This window comes from Jaculus jaculus, chromosome 2 (assembly GCF_020740685.1).
Source record: "Jaculus jaculus isolate mJacJac1 chromosome 2, mJacJac1.mat.Y.cur, whole genome shotgun sequence".
Lineage (NCBI taxonomy): Eukaryota > Metazoa > Chordata > Mammalia > Rodentia > Dipodidae > Jaculus > Jaculus jaculus.
This window is the reverse complement of record NC_059103.1, coordinates 65,910,931-65,926,973: the sequence shown is the minus strand read 5'-3', so window position 1 is coordinate 65,926,973 and position 16,043 is coordinate 65,910,931. Positions and strand designations below refer to the sequence as shown.

The 16,043-nt window shown below is 42.3% G+C and overlaps 1 protein-coding gene across 5 annotated transcripts in view; it reads left to right on the top strand.

The window, feature by feature from the left end:
• Positions 1-8,261: 8,261 nt before the first annotated feature.
• The window catches only part of Tut7 (terminal uridylyl transferase 7), an 88,835-nt gene continuing 81,053 nt past the window's right edge, over positions 8,262-16,043 (top strand). For 3 of the 5 annotated variants that reach the window (XM_004672342.2, XM_045142526.1, XM_045142523.1), the window contains exons 1-2: positions 8,262-8,418; positions 9,435-9,985. In XM_004672342.2, the coding sequence (XP_004672399.1) occupies positions 9,466-9,985 (520 nt within the window). In that variant the 5' untranslated portion in view covers positions 8,262-8,418; positions 9,435-9,465. Of the gene's footprint in view, positions 8,419-8,500; positions 8,633-9,434; positions 9,986-16,043 lie in introns of those variants that run through there. The other 2 variants (XM_045142525.1, XM_045142524.1) reach the window with 2 other exon arrangements.

The window sequence follows — 16,043 nt, the reverse complement described above, 5'->3', positions numbered from 1 at the left end:
CTAGAAAATCTTCTCTGTGAAACACTAAATATTTTTATGTATTTATGTCAGGAAAGAGAGAAAGAGAATATGTCAGAGCTGCTTGCCACTGCTAATGAACTCTAAATGTGTGTGCCACCTTGTTCATTTGGCTTTATGTGGGTACTGGGGAATTGAACCTGGGTCAGGAGGCTTTGCAAATAAGAACCTTTAACTGCTGAGCCAGAAATTCCCAGTCCATCTGCTGAAACTTTAAAGCTCTAAACCTAGTTCTGCTTTCCTATTAATACTTTATTCTACAGGACAATTCTGAAATTTACTCCAGAGACATATTTGGTTAAGGGAGGTGTGGGGAACAGGGAACAGGGAACAGGGTTGGCTCTATCCATTCGGACCTTCTTCTTCCCAACAGGACACAGATTTTAGTTAGTATGTACCTTGTTTTGTGCAAACCAAGTTGTTTGAGCTCAGAATATGACACCCCCATAACGTGGTATACTTTGACATGCTGACCTGAAAAAACAGCCTCAGAATCCTCAGAATCTAAACCTGGTATGGTGGCATTCACCAATTCCAGCATTTGTGAGGCTGAGGCAGGAGGATCAGAAGCTTGAGGCCAGCCTATGCTATGTAGCAAGACCTTGTCTGAAAAACAATCAAAACCTAATGGCAAAATAAAATGAACCATTAAGTAATCTGATAGGTGACAAGGTACACATAGTGAAAGAAGAATAAGAAACAGGAGGGCTGGAGAGATGGCTTAGCGGTTAAGCGCTTGCCTGTGAAGCCTAAGGATCCCAGTTTGAGGCTCGATTCCCCAGGACCCACGTTAGCCAGATGCACAAGGGGGCGCACGCATCTGGAAATCGTCTGCAGTGGCTGGAAGCCCTGGCGCACCCATTCTCTGTCTCTCTCTGCCTCTTTCTCTGTCTGTCACTCTCAATTAAATAAATAAAAATAAACCAAAAAAGAAAAGAAACAGGGGAGAGTGACTGGGAAAGCGCAGGACCGATGGTGGACTGTGACTTGAGTGGGTGGTCAGAGGACTAGGAATGTACTCAGGGTAGATCATGTGCATGGCATGCTCTAGGTTTGATCTCTGGCACAAAAACAGAGCTGAGTATAGTGGCTCATGTCTACAGTCCCTGGATGAGGCAGGAGGATCCCTGAGAGTTTGAGGCTAGTTTGACCTACATAGAGAGTTTCAGACCATCCAGAGTTTATGGTGAGACCTTGTCTTGAAACAAGCAAACCAACCAACAGGTAGCTAGGGGTTGGGAATGTAACTTGGTGATAGGGTACTTGCTTGCCTGGGCTCAGTCCTCATCACTGCAGTAAAAGAAAATGGTGTGTGGAGAGGATTACACGAGAACATGACCTTTGAACAGAGATATGAAGGCCAAGAGGATGTGAGCAGTACAGATACCACAGGGACAGGGGAAATTATGGGGACATGGGAAGGAAAAGATCTCATCAGTGCTGGCGAGAAGCCAAGACTTGATACACCTCAAAGAGAAGATTGATTGCCCGCTTAGAGACAATAGTCCTCTCTTTTTGAGAAATAATTTCACACAAGAAGTGTTTAAAAAGCAACGAACCACTTATGGTAAAAGTATATGTGACCTGTGAATACCATTACTCTTCTCTTATCTGTACATCTGTACTTTCCTGATAATCTCACAAAGTAATAAACCACATTTACAGTCAAAACCTTTTTTATTTTCAGTTTTGAGATAGGGTCTTGGCTGACTTGGTATTCTTTCTACATAGGCCGAGCTGGCCTTGACCTTGTAGCAATTCTCCTGCCTTAGCCTCACAAGTGCTGGAGTTACAGGCATATGTGTGTGTGTGTGTGTGTGTGTGTGTGTGTGTGTGTGTATTTGAGACAGGGTCTCATATATACCAGGCTGGCTAAACTGGTTGTGGAGCTGAAGATGATCTTGAACTTTTGTTCTTCCTGCCTCCACTTTCTGATTGTTGGGATTGTAGTTGTGTACCACCACACCATTTTATGCTATTCCAGGGATGGAACTCAGAGCTTCTTGCATGCTAGCTATGCAAGCACACAATCCCCAGAACTTGGGTTTTCAAAATAGGGTCTCACTATGTAGCTCAAGCTGGCCTCCAATTCATAGCAATTATCCTACCTCAGCTTCCCAAGTGTTGGCATGCATGACCGCTCCTGGCTCAAAACATTTATCTTGACTTCTTTATTATCTACAAATTCTTTTGACCTTTTGTGAAGTGATTATATCTTATCAGTTTGTAAACCTATTCAGTGTACCTCACAAACCTTAGGATCTCATTTACTAAGCTAGCAAGGTGCCTCAATTGGTTGAATGCCTGGAATGCATCAAGCCCTGGCTTCTATTCCTTGTACCTCATAAACTGGGTATGGTGACTTACACTTGTAATCCCAGCAATCAGGAAATGAAAACAGGAGGATCAGAAGTTCACAATCATCCTCAGCCACATAGCGAGTTAGAGGCAAGCCTGAGATACATGAGACCTTGTCTCCAAAAGAAAAAAAAATTACTTAAAAAAAAAAAGGCTGGGTGTGGTGGTACAGCCTTTATTCCCAGCACTTGGGAGGCAGAGATAGGAGGATGGCTGTGAGTTCGAGGTCAGCTTGAGACTACATAGTGAATTCCAGGTCAGTTTGTGCTAGAGTGAGACCTTACCTCAAAAAAAAGAGAAAGGTTTTGGGGGTTGGAGAGATTGCTCAGCAGTTAAAGGCACTTGTATTCAAGGCCTAGCAGTCTGGGTTTGATTCCCCAGTACTCATACAGAGAGCCTAAGGTGGAGTTTATTTTGCAGTGACTAGAAGCTCCGGTGTACCAATCTCCCTTCATTCTCTCTGTTTCTGTTTACAAATAAATTAATAAAAATATTATTTTAGGGCTGGAGAGATGGCTTAGTGGTTAAGTGCTTGTCTGTGAAGCCTAAGGACCCCGGTTCGAGGCTCGATTCCCCAGGACCCACGTTAGCCAGATGCACAAGGGGGCGCACGCATCTGGAATTCGTCTGCAGCGGCTGGAAGCCCTGGCACGCCCATTCTCTCTCTCTCTCTGCCTCTTTCTCTGTCTGTCGCTCTCAAATAAATAAATAAAAATAAACCAAAAAAATTAAAAATAATATTATTTTAAAAACAGGTTTTCTGTGGACTGGGGATATTACTTTGTGGTTAAAGTGGCTAAAGGTGCTCTCTCTCTCTCTCTTTTCTTTGGTTGTTTCTTTTTTTTCTTTTGGTTTACAAGTTAGGGTCTCGTTCTTACCCAGGTTGGAATTCACTATGTAGTCTCAGGGTGTCCTCAAACCCACAGTGATCCTCCTATTTCTACCTCCCAAGTGCTGAGCTTAAAGGGATGTGCAAAGGTGATTTCTTGCAGAGCCTGATGGTCCAGTTTGATTCTCCACTTCCTACATAAAGCCAGATGCACAAAGTGGTACATGTTCATTTGCAAAGGCAGGAGGCCCTGGTATGCCCATACTCACTCTCACTGTCTGTGTTTCTCCAGTAAATAAATAAAAATAAATACTTAAAAAAAAACCAACAGTTTTCCAAAGTTGGATATGATGGCTCATGCTTCTAATGCCAGCACTCAGGAGGCTGACATAGGAGGACAGTAGTGAGTTCAAGGCCAGCCTGGGGTTATAGAGAGTTTTCCTGGTCAGCCTGGACTAGAGTGAGAGCCTGCTTCAATAACAATAGACAGGGTTTTTCAGATAAACATAGGTATAGGGCTGGGGATATAGTTCATTGGCAGAGTGCTTGCCTGATATGCCTAAGACCCTGAGTTCAACCACCACTACCACAACACACACACACACACACACACACACACACAAACACACACTTATATCTACATACACACATATATGCCCATACACATTTTGGTGCGTGTGCCTCCAGCAAGCACGTAAGTGCAGAGGCCAGAGGAAAATCGCAGATATGCTCCTATACCATCCTTCTGCTTTATTTCCTTGAGACAGGGTCTCTCACTGACACGTGAGTTCAGCATGTTTCACTTAGACTGGCCAGCCAGTGAGCCCAAGGGATCTTCCTATCTCCATCCTGCTAAGTGCTGGAGTTACAGGCACTCATAGCCATGCCTGGATTTTTTATTGTTGCCAGGGATCATACTGAGGTCCTCATGATTCTAAAGTAAGAACTCTTACCCAAAGAGCCATCTCCTGGTCCCCAAAACATTTTAATTTAATCTTTCAATTCTTTTTGTTAAGCAATTAATTAACTTTTCTTTGAGGTAGGGCCTCACTGTAGCCCAGGCTGACCTGGAATGCACTATGTCATCTCAGGGTGGCCTTGAACTCATAGTAATCTTCCTACCTCTGCCTCCCAAATGCTGGGATTAAAGACATGTGCCATCATGCCTGGCTAATTTATTTATTTATTTTTATTGACAACATCTATAAGTGTAGCCAATAACTCATGGTACTCCCCGCCCTCAACTTTCTTCTTTGAAACTCCACTCTCCATCATACACATTCTCTCTCTCAAGCAGCCTCTCTTTTATTTTGATGTCATCATCTTTTCCTCCTATTACGATGGTCTTGTGTATGTAGTGTGCGCTGCTGCAAGGTCATGGATATCCAGGCCATTTTGTATCTGGAAGAGGGCATGGTAAGGAGTCCCACCCTTCCTTTGACTCTTACATTTTTTCTGCCACCTCTTCAGCAATGGATCCTGAGTCTTGGAAGATGTGATACATATGTTTCAGTGGTGAGCACTCTTCTGTCACTTCTCGGCACCATGGTGCCTTCTGAGTCATCCCAAGGTCACTGCCACCTGAAAAGAGAAGCTTCTCTAACCAAAAGTGAGAGTAGCATTAATATGTAGGTATGAACATTAAGAGAAGTGCTTACTGGGCAGTTTGGTGAGCATTTAGCCAGACACCAGCAGACATTACACCCCTAGGGTTCATGACTACTCCTGTTGTAGGTTTTCAGTGTCAGGGATATATTCCTTCCCATGTCCAGCTAGAGAGTGGTTGGTTCCCCCCATAAGAGACTTGCCACTAGTGCACCTGTTGGTTCATTTGGTATTCTTTAAATTCTTTAAACAATATCTCAAAACCCAAAGTCAAATCTATATAGCTATTGTTAGATGTTACACACTTAAATGGGACTTGGACTCATTCTTTCTTTCTTTTTGAGGTAGAGTCTCACTCTAGCCCAGGCTGACCCGGAATTCACTATGTAGTCTCAGGGTGGCCTCGAACTCATGGAGATCCCCTACCTCTGCCTCCTGAGTGCTGGGATTAAAAGCATGCGCCACCACACACAGCTCGGCGACTCTTTCTTGAGAAGCCTAGCACTCTTTTCTAGTGATCCTACCTCAAAATAATGATGATGATGATGATGGTGATGATGATGAAGGCAAGAAAAACAAGTCAGAAACCAGGACAAAGACCAAATATATTCCATGTTGTTCTCAGAGGCAAGAGGAGTAAAGGTGATGCCTGGAGGAAAGGGCAGAGCTTTGTAGCTATTTTAAGGCCTTCAGTATTTACTCTTAGAGGTGGGATATATGGAGTCTGGCTAAAGGTTCACAGGAGCTTAACTTTCTGGCTATTGTGTGGACAGATTAGAGGACAAGGTGGCAGCTACTGATTGTGGCAGTCCAACCAAGCCTTGTTTTTGATTGACTAGCACAGGGTTGCCAGCTGTACCAGTGACAAGAAACTGCTGAACTTTGGATATAACTTTTGTTTTCTTTTGGGTATTTACAAGAAGAATCTACATAGTTTGCTAATAAAGTACATGAAAAGTATTGGGATAAAAAAGTGATTAAACTATGAATATAATATTCTCAATACTTCTGATGTATTTGTGCTATAAAAAACAGTGGTTTGTTAAGGATTGACTTGTCAAGGTACCTAACAGTGGGAAATTTCTTGTTCACTGTAGAAAATACATTGTGACATAGGGGGAAGTGTTACTGTTCTTTGAACAGTAGTCAACTGTATAGCTGTTCCTGACTCAGACAACAACCCCTACATTCCAGGTTGTTGAAAGTAGGTAGATCAAAAAGCAATCACCACAAATATTCTGAGAAATTCAGTATTCCTTCCAAAGATGTCCAGAGGAAGTCCAAACCAAACATTTCGACTGGATTCTAAGGATTTCCACAACCAAAGTAAATTCCCATTATCTTCTAATAGAGACAAGGAGTTATATTTGCTTTTAGTTTCTCTTTAAGACTATATCTTGGGCTGGAGAGATGGCTTAGCGGTTAAGTGCTTGCCTGTGAAGCCTAAGGACCCCGGTTCGAGGCTCGGTTCCCCAGGTCCCACGTTAGCCAGATGCACAAGGGGGCGCACGCATCTGGAGTTCGTTTGCAGCGGCTGGAAGCCCTGGCGCGCCCATTCTCTCTCTCTCCCTCTGTCTTTCTCTCTGTGTCTGTCGCTCTCAAATAAATAAATAAAAATTAAAAAAAAAAAAAGACTATATCTTTCAAAATATTTTTTTTCCAGTGTTGGGGAAAGAACTATGGACCTTGTGGATGCTAGGTAAGCTCTACCAGCTGTGCAAAATCCTCGTCCCTCAAGAGGAACCTTAAAAACAACTATTTAGAATATGAAAATACTATAGGAAAACATATGTGTGGTGTGTTTCAATGTAGGATCTCACTCTAGCACAGGCTAACTTGACTTGGAATTCACTCTGTAGTCTCAGAGTGGCCTAAAACTCACACTGATCGTCCTAACTCTGCCTCCTGAGAGCTGGGATTAGTTTGTGCCACCACCATAAATATGTATTTTTAGGGCTGCAGAAATGGCTTAGTGGTTAAGCGCTCGCCTGTGAAGCCTAAGGACCCCTGTTCGAGGCTCGATTACCCAGGACCCACGTTAGCCAGATGCACAAGGTCTGGATGCACACGTCTGGAGTTCGTTTTAAGCGGCTGGAGGCCCTGGCGTGCCCATTCTCTCTCTCTGCCTCTTTCTCTCTCTGTCTGTCACTCTCAAATAAATAAAATAAACAAAAAAAAATTTAAAAATATGTATTTTTAATGAGTCAGGATTTCACTGTGACCCGGAACTCACTCTGTATCCCAGGCTGACCCTATGTCAGCCTCCGGATAGGATTATAGAGCCGCCATGCCAGGCACTGAAACATATTTTAAGTCCTTCTAAAGATGTATGCTGTGCTGCTCTAGGGTTCTAGACTCAAAGCTAGCTCACCTGAATTCGTTCTTTGGTACTAATTTAGGGACTCAACTGGGTGTGGTGAGGCTTCTGCTGTTCTCTAACAGATGTAATCATACATCACCAACTCCCTTTGGACTCTATATGAAAGGCCACTGCCTGCCTGTCAAACGCATAATTAGCTTCTCGTAAATTTTCAGAGACATCTACACAAGGGATCATACCAAAGTTGTAGGAATGCATTTTTAATCACTTGAGTACAGGCACCTAAGACCACTCTCTTTCCCCCTAACAAGGTTCCAATTTGTCAGGCTACTTACTTTGCCCTTAAGCGCTTTACTTGTCCAATCTCAAATTGGAGATAATCATTCTTTATTCTTGGAGGATTGAATTAATATTTACAAAGCTTTAAAAAAAAAAAAGTGTCTGAGTATAGCCAGGGCGTTTGCTTAGAGACCGTTGGCCACAAAACCTATGAATTTAAAATTATATGGTCTAGAAGAGAAAACCTGCCCTGTTTTCCCAACACTCCTTAATTTCTGTTGCGTGATACCTTCAAAGCATTTAAAGCGCCACAGATAGTAAAGAGCACGACGGTCCAGTTTAAAAGTACAATAAACTGCTTCGTGTTGTCTGCTTAGAAAAGTGTGCAAGCTTAGGTTCAAAGTTCGACTTTGACCCGCGCAGATCATTTCACCAAGACACGTATTCTTCAAAATAGGACTTTCGTTCCCTTAACCACACCGAACCGGGACACTTGAGCGTGAAATTACGGGAGATTATCAGAAAGACAGCAAAAGAGCGTGCTTCGGAGTCCCCGGGAGAGTCCCGGGGCGGCGCCTCCCCGAGCTCTCAGCGCCGGAGCCGCGAGGGGAGCCCGAGGCCACCAGCTCCGCTCCGCCGACGAGGCCGACCGGGCGGCCAGCGAACGCGGCGGCGCGCCTGCGACGCCCCGCGACCGGGAGCGCACAGAGCCCGCGGCGGGTCGGAACGTAGGGCGCGGCGCGCGTTTCCGGCGTGTGCGGCGGAACGACGGGCGGGGACACCGCCGGCTTCCAATCGCGCACAATGAGACAACGCTGAGGGCCGGAAGTGGGGCCGAAGGAAAACACGGAGAGGGAGCCGGGCCGGGACAGGAAGAGGCGGGGGACCGCGGCGGAGGTGGTGAGTCCTCCGGGCGGCTTCTCGTCGCGCCCCTCCCGGACTCGCCTCCGGGCTGGGTCTCCGGTGAGTTCCCAGGTCTCCGGAGGAGAGATCGGGCCTGGGCCCGGAGGTACGTTGGCTCCATCCTCCTCCACCTCCTCGCCCCAGTTTCGCTGACCCGAGAGCTCCCCGGCCGCGGAGAAGGATCTTTGGGATTCGAGTCCGTGTCTTCACTTTGTGTCAGACTCTGCAGGGGCAGAGCGGGGATCGGGTCCAGGCACTGGCCTTGCCTCCCCCCGCCCCCCCGGCCGCCGGGGAACCCCGGAACCCAGTGGAGATGTCAGGTCACTTCCTGCTTCTTGGTCTCGGCGGTGGCTTCGTGGCCAGTAGTGCCGGGACGCCGCCTCCTTCTCCGCCCGGAGTCTCCCAGTGTGGAAACTGAGGCAGATCTGGGGTGGGGCAGCCAGATAGGGAAGGGAAAGGAGTGTCAGTTCGTGAAAATCAAACTTGTTTGGGCCTGGGGACTGAGAAGTGGGGTGGCTAGTTGGAGTTGTCCTTTGGTCTGAAACCCAGCGCCTTCTGATTACTGGAGTATCTGGGTCGGAAGCCCAGCCCCTCTGTCGCCCAAGAGATCAAAGCCAGTCTGTTGTGATCTGAGTTAAAAAGAAACATAGTCTGTTCACAGTTTCGGTTACTTTGTATGACACTTAAAAAGTAATTGCCAACTTCTCCTTTAGAAAAGACTTGGAAATTTTGTAACAGTATTGAGATGTTTACTTTGAAGGGAGGAGCTATGTTGAGAGGAGCATTTCTCTTACATATTTAATCCTCATACTAAGTAGTATCGTTTTATGATTATAGGATTAGGTCTCCTAACAGTGAAAATACTAACAGTGTGATAGAATTTTTTTTTTTTTTAAATTAGGGAAGTTAGGCTTCGTGGTTCACACCCGGCATTCAGGAGGCTGAGATTTAATTGTGTTGAGTTTGAGGCCAGCCTGAGTTCCAAGTTATCCTAGTTTAGTAAGAACCTCACTCAAAAAAAAAAAAAAAAAAGTAATGGCTTTTTACACCACTGTAGTAAATATTTGTGTACTTGGAATAATTTCTAATTCTAGTTTGTTTCATCAAAATACTTTCCTTTAGGTGCAGAGTAAGAAAATTGAAGTCAAAGACCATGGGAGATGCAGCAAAACCTTACTTTGTGAAGCGTTCTAAAGACCGGGGAATTATTGATGATGATGATTTCAGAAGGGGTCATCCCCAACAAGATTATTTAATAATGGATGACTATGGGAAAGGCCATAGCAGCAAAATGGAAAAAGGCCTTCCCAAAAAAAAGATAGCACCTGGGAACTATGGGAATACCCCTAGAAAAGGACCATATGCTGTTTCCAGCAACCCTTATGCATTTAAAAACCCAATATACAGCCAGTCTGCTTGGATGAATGACAACCACAGGGATCAAAGTAAGAGGTGGCTGCCTGATGAACTTACTGGGAATCCAGATCACTGGAGAGAATTCAAACCTGGACCTAGGATTCCTATTGTAAGTCGGCCAAGAAAAGAATCATTTCAAGAAAGTGAAGATGGTTATAGGTGGCAAGAAGGAAGAGGCTGCAGAACTGTCAGACGACTCTTCCATAAAGACCTAACCAGCCTAGAAACCATGTCAGAAATGGAGGCAGGAAGTCCTGGTAATGTGTTTCACATCATTAGGTTACATCTTCAAAGTCAGAAGTTTCATATTCTTTTTTATCCAAATAAGTCTTCTTTTATATTTTATAGTTATTTTAGGGTTTATGGTTGTGATACTTGAAATGTTTCAAAAGTTTACTTTTAAGGTGGATGTGGTGAGCATACACTTAAATTACTGGAGAGGCCACGGTTGAATGATCATGAATTCAAGGCCAGCTTGGTTACTACAAAGATCCCTTCTCAAAAAGGAAAAAAAAAAAAAAAAAAGTTTACCATAGGCTCATTTTACTTTAGTGAACATATATCCTTTATAGATGAGAAGGGTCATGTCTCCTTGGGATAATACTGTAATTTCTGTTTTGTTTTGTTTTGTTTTGTTTTTTCCTTCCAGGTAGGGTCTCATTTTAGCACAAGCTGGCCTCAAGGTCACAGTGATCCTCTGGCCTCTGCCTCCTGATTGCTAGGATTAAAGGTGTGTGCCACCAAGACGGGCTTACATTGTGATTTCTGAACAGTGTGTATGTATTTTCAGAATTATGTTTATATAATTTTTTATATTTAAAAATATACTGTTCATATGCATCATGACAACATAAAACTAAAAATATTTTATTTGATGTGAAACAGTATAGAACGCATATGTTGCCAGAAACGAGAAAGGGATGGAGGGAAGAAAGAGCACAAGGAGGGAACTAAGGAAAAGGAGAAGTTGGCTCAGCCATTAAAGGCACTTGCTTGCAAAGCCTGCCAGCCAGAGTTCAATTTCCTAGTACCCACATGAAGCCAGATGCGCCAAGGTAGCCCAGGCATCTGCAGTTTGTTTGCAGAAGCCCTGACATGACCATGCTATCTCTTCTTTCTCTCTCAACTCTCCCCCCCCCCAAAAAAATATACATTTTCAAATGGCGAAGCTGTCAGGGTACTTGTTAAGCTTGTACAAGACCCTAGAGGTGGGGGAATCATAGCCTGGCAGCAGAGGTTGGGAAATACTAGAGATCCAGAATACTGAAAAAAAAAAAAAAAAAAAAAAAGCTTTGCTGTTAATGAAGCCAAAATCCATTATTTTATTGAAACAGGATCTCATGTAGCTAAGGTCTTGAACAGATCCCCCTGCCTTCATCTCCCAAATGCCAAAAATCCATTTCTAAGTGACTTCCCATGCTTAATAATAGTTGCACAAAGTGATTATGTTTTTCTAAAAGTTGCAACATAGATTTTGTCTGTGTACCAATGATTTCTAAAACCAGGAAGCTTAATTCTATGTAATAGATGTTTTACTGAATTAAAATAAAGCTCTAAATTGGATACAAAAAAATGAAATGTTTAATATGAAAATTATGCTTAGAAAAATTTGCTTTTATATTTACTTTCTGAAAGCTTTTTTTTGTGATTATAGAGAATAAGTTGCAAACTTTTCATCATTAAAAAATACATTTTTGAGCCAGGCATGGTGGCACACATCTTTATTCCTAGTACTCAGGAGGCAGAGGTAGGAAGATCACTGTGAGTTGGAGGCCACCCTGAGACTAAGTAGTTAATTCCAGGTCAGCCTGGCCTAGAGTAAGACTCTACCTCAAAAAAAGCAACAAAAGCCAGGCGTGGTGGCACAAGCCTTTAATCTCAGCACTCTGGAGGCAGAGGTAGGAGGATTGCCATGTGTTCGAGGCCACCCTGAGAATCCAGAGTGAATTACAGGTCAGCCTACACTAGAGTGAAACCTTACCTAGACAAACCAAAACAAAACAGAATTGAATTTAAATATGTTAAGGCAATATGAGTACTTTCTAGGTCTCCAGAGGCTGTTTTCCTTTATGTTATCTCTCACAGTAACAGTTCTTATTTGTGATAACTGTACATTTGGAAACATGCATTTAGACTGATTAAGAGGGAAAGATTATTTTTATTTATTTATTTATGGTTTTTCGAGGTAGGGTCTTACTGTAGCCTAGGCTAACCTGGAATTAACTATTTCTTCTCAAGGTGGCCTCAAACTCACAGTGATTGTCTTACCTCAGCCACTCGAGTACTGGGATTAATGGCGTGTGCCACCATGCCCTGCAGGAAAGGACCCCTGTAGTCATGAAAGTCTTAAGATTTAAAAAAAAAAAAAAAGAAAAAATTCTCAAGCATTTGTAATGTTTAGAAAGAATTGATGATAGTTTAAAAAATTTTTTGTTTTTTTGGGCAGGGAGCAATGCTGGCCTCAAAATCATTGCTGATCCTCCTGTCTTTGCCTCTCAGTGGTGGGATTATAAGTATGAGCTACCACACCTGGCATGTATGTGTGTGTGTGTGTGTGTGTGTGTATGTATGTATGTATGTATGTATATATTATTTATTTATTTATTTATTTTATTTTTTTCGAGGTAAGGTCTTGCTCTAGTCCACGCTGACCTGGAATTCACTACGTAGTCTCAGGGTGGCCTCGAACTCACAGCAATCCACCTACCTCTGTCTCCCAAATTCTGGGATTAAAAGGCATGCGCCACCACACCCGGCTCTGGCTTATAGTTTTTTTAAAGGAAAATTTAAATGTTGATATGAAGTAATAGGTAATATAGGAAAGATGCAACTTTAGCCTTACACATTTCTGAGCTAGACAGACTTGAAGAAATTTGTTTTACACTTTTTAAACATTTTATTGACACCTTCCATTCTTATAACATCATGCAACCTAATTATAAACTCCTCCCACTAGCCGTCTTCTCCACTGAACCCTTGAGAAAACTTTTGGATAGAACACTGGTATGTATGATAGGTCAAAGGTAGAATCAATTTATAAATTCGTCAGCTGCATTTTGGGGAAGTTAAAATAGTCCAGATTTGTTTGTCCACAGTGGCTGGTGAGGAAGTGGACTCAAATCAAAACTGAAACTGTGGATTTGGTCACCCTGCTGTTAACTTGGCAGCCTGGATAATTTCTGGGTGCTTTGATTGTATTTTTTTTCTTTTCACAATTTTTATTAACATTTTCCATGATTATACAAAATATCCCATTGTAATAACTTCCCTCCCCCCCACACTTTCCCCTTTGAAATTCCATTCTCCATCATATTACCTCCTCATCTCAATCATTTGATTTGTATCTTTTTTTTTATTGAAGTTTGTTCATGAATTTTTATGTATTGTGTCCATGTGGGTAAAGACACTTATTTATATGTATTTGTCTTTTGAAACTAAAGTTGACCTGTGTGTGCTGGCACATGCCTGCAATCTGAAAACTAAGGAAACTGAGGTAGGACAGTTAAGAGTTCAGAGTCAGCCTGGGCTATACAGAAAGGCCTTGTCTCAGAAAAGGAAAATCTAATTTAGAAAGGCATTTTTAGGTTTTTAGGTTTGATATAATGGTATACACCAGTAACCCTTGCATTTGTGCGGTGAAGGAGCCAGAATATCAGGAGTTCAAGGTCATTTTTGGCTCCACAGAGAGGTATAGGCTGGACTAGGCTTCCTGAGACTTCTCAAAACAAAGCAAAACATTTTTTAAATAGGGATTTACTGATCAAAATTTTGCAGGTAGATATACTAAAAGGTATCATTTGCAGACCAAAAAACTCTTATGTGTATTCTTATTTGGTCTTGGGAATAAGTAAGGCAGTTAAGTGTGTATGAACAAGATACGAAAAGCCAAAAAAAAAAAAAAAAAAAAGACATGCATTTTTCTGTTTATCCAAGGCTCATTTATTTTTTTCTATATCAAATACAGACAAGTGTTTCATGGTTGCCACATGAAGTATTCAGTTTCTAGCTCTTGAAAAATATCATACAAGAAATACCTTTCATACAACATTTACAGTAGTGAGAAATTTGATTTAATTTGTAAGTTTTGCACTGTTGAAGAGTCTAAAAAGGAAAATATAAAAAGGGATTAAAATATCCTTAAATAAAACTTACTATTACGAATTTTATGAGCTGGGCATGGTGGTGCACACCTTTAATCCCAGCACTCGGGAGGCAGAGGTAGGAAGATTGCTGTGAGTTTGAGGCCACCCAGAGACTCCGTAGTGAATTCCAGGTCAGCCTGGGCTAGGGTGAGACCCTACCTTGAAAAACAAAAAAACAAAAAAAAGAATTTTATTAAACATTGTATCTTGAAAATTAAATTAGAGCTGTTTTTTAAATTTTTTAAAAAATACTGTTTGTTTTTCATTTCTATATTATTGCCCCTGCTTCATCCATTAGATGCCCTAATTTGATGTTTTAAAGTATTTTGGACAGTGTCTTAAGTGGAAATAGCCACTTACATACACATGCCCTTTGTGAATGGAATAATGGGCCACATGCAAATGTGGGAAACTTGGAATGCTTAAATACAGAGAACTCTTATTACAACAGACCTGGGATGAGCCACATGGTCTTCCTCACGATAATTAAGGAATTTTTTTTTTCCCATCAAAACCCAGTTTTGCCTTCAAGGAATTGTCTAGTGAGATTTTGACAGTTTGTATCTGCAGGCCTGTTAAGTTCCATTCAGGAGATTATTTTGCCCTGTCAATTCTGGTCTGTTCTAGATGTGAAGGACACGCTCCAAAAAGAGGTTTTGTAGAGATTTCTTTTCACTTTTCATATTGTGAGGTAGATGGCTGAAGTTTAGAATCCTCCATCTCTCCCTTTTTATTTATTTATTTATTTATTTAGTTAGTTAGTTAGTTAGTTAGTTAGTTAGTTAGTTAGTTTGTTAGTTAGTTGAGGATGAGAGAGAGAGAGAGGGAGGGGGGAGGGAGGGCGGGAGAGAATGGGCGCACCAGGGCCTTCAGCCACTGCAAATGAACTCCAGACTCATATGCCCCTTTGTGCATCTGGCTAACGTGGGTCCTGGGGAATCAAGCCTTGAACTTAGGACTTCACAGGCAAGGGCTCAATTGCTAAGCCATCTCTCCAGCCCTTTATTAGTTTTTACATAGATAATAGTCTTATATCCCCTCTTCCCAGGTCCTCATTTTCCTGAGGGCCCTCCTCAGTAAGGTTATTGGTGACCTCTGTGGGATAATTAGGGCATCAGTCAGCCTGGAGGAAGCTGTGCCTCAGGATATTTCTACCTACCCTGTGGCTCTTAATCTTCCAGCCCCTTCCATTCATGTTTTCAACTGTTGCTTTATTTTGACATAACCCATTTTTGTCCTTAGGTCATTAATTCTCTGGGTTTCCAAGGTCCCCATGGATTACCCCAGTGGTAATGATCCTGACATATATGTCAGGATTCCTGTAGAAAGTAAAGGAGGCACAGTACCTTCAGGTAGCATCACCTGACTGACAGAATTTCTGTGCCATCCTCTTTGCAGAAGATGAAGGAGTTATTGTGGGTTTTCTGTAGGCTGGCACTGAAGAGAACTGGATCCTCCTGCCTCAGTGTCCCCAGTGCTTGGATTGTAGACATGCATTGGCACGCCCAGTTGTAGTTTTTTGTTGACATTGGTTGGTTGGTTGTTTTTGCCTTGCTAGGCATCAGTCCTCATGTGAATGTGCATGTTTGGCACGTGTTTTACTACTTAGCCACATCTCCACCCACCAGTAGCTTTTGTGAAAACCTGAATTCTTATATTGCCTTTTTTGACAAAGAATTTTCATTCCGGTTAGCCAATTCATTATAATTATTGTGCTAGCAATGAGTCTGTGCTGAAAAATTGACAGAGGAATTGCCTTGTGAAGGGCCTTTTTGTAATTTTTATATTTCCAAAGACCAATTTGTAGTAAGTCATTGAAAGCTATTCCATTTGTTTACCAAATTTTAATTTGGGAAATAAATGTTGTCTTAATTATGTGTTCCTAATAATTTCAGTTTTCAGAACACGATAGAAGTTCTGAAAGATATCTGAAACACTTAAGCTGTATTTGGGGCTGAAAGATGGCTTGGCAGTTAAAACATGCATAAAGCCTAATGACCCATGTTTAATTCCCCAGTACCCATATAGAGCCATATGTACAAAGTGGCATATGTGTCTGGAGTTCATTTGCAGTGGCCCTCGTGTGTGCCCACTCTCTCTGCCAGGCATGGTGGTTCACGCCTTTAATCCTAGCACTCAGGAGGCAGAGGTAGAAGGATTGCTGTGAGCTCAA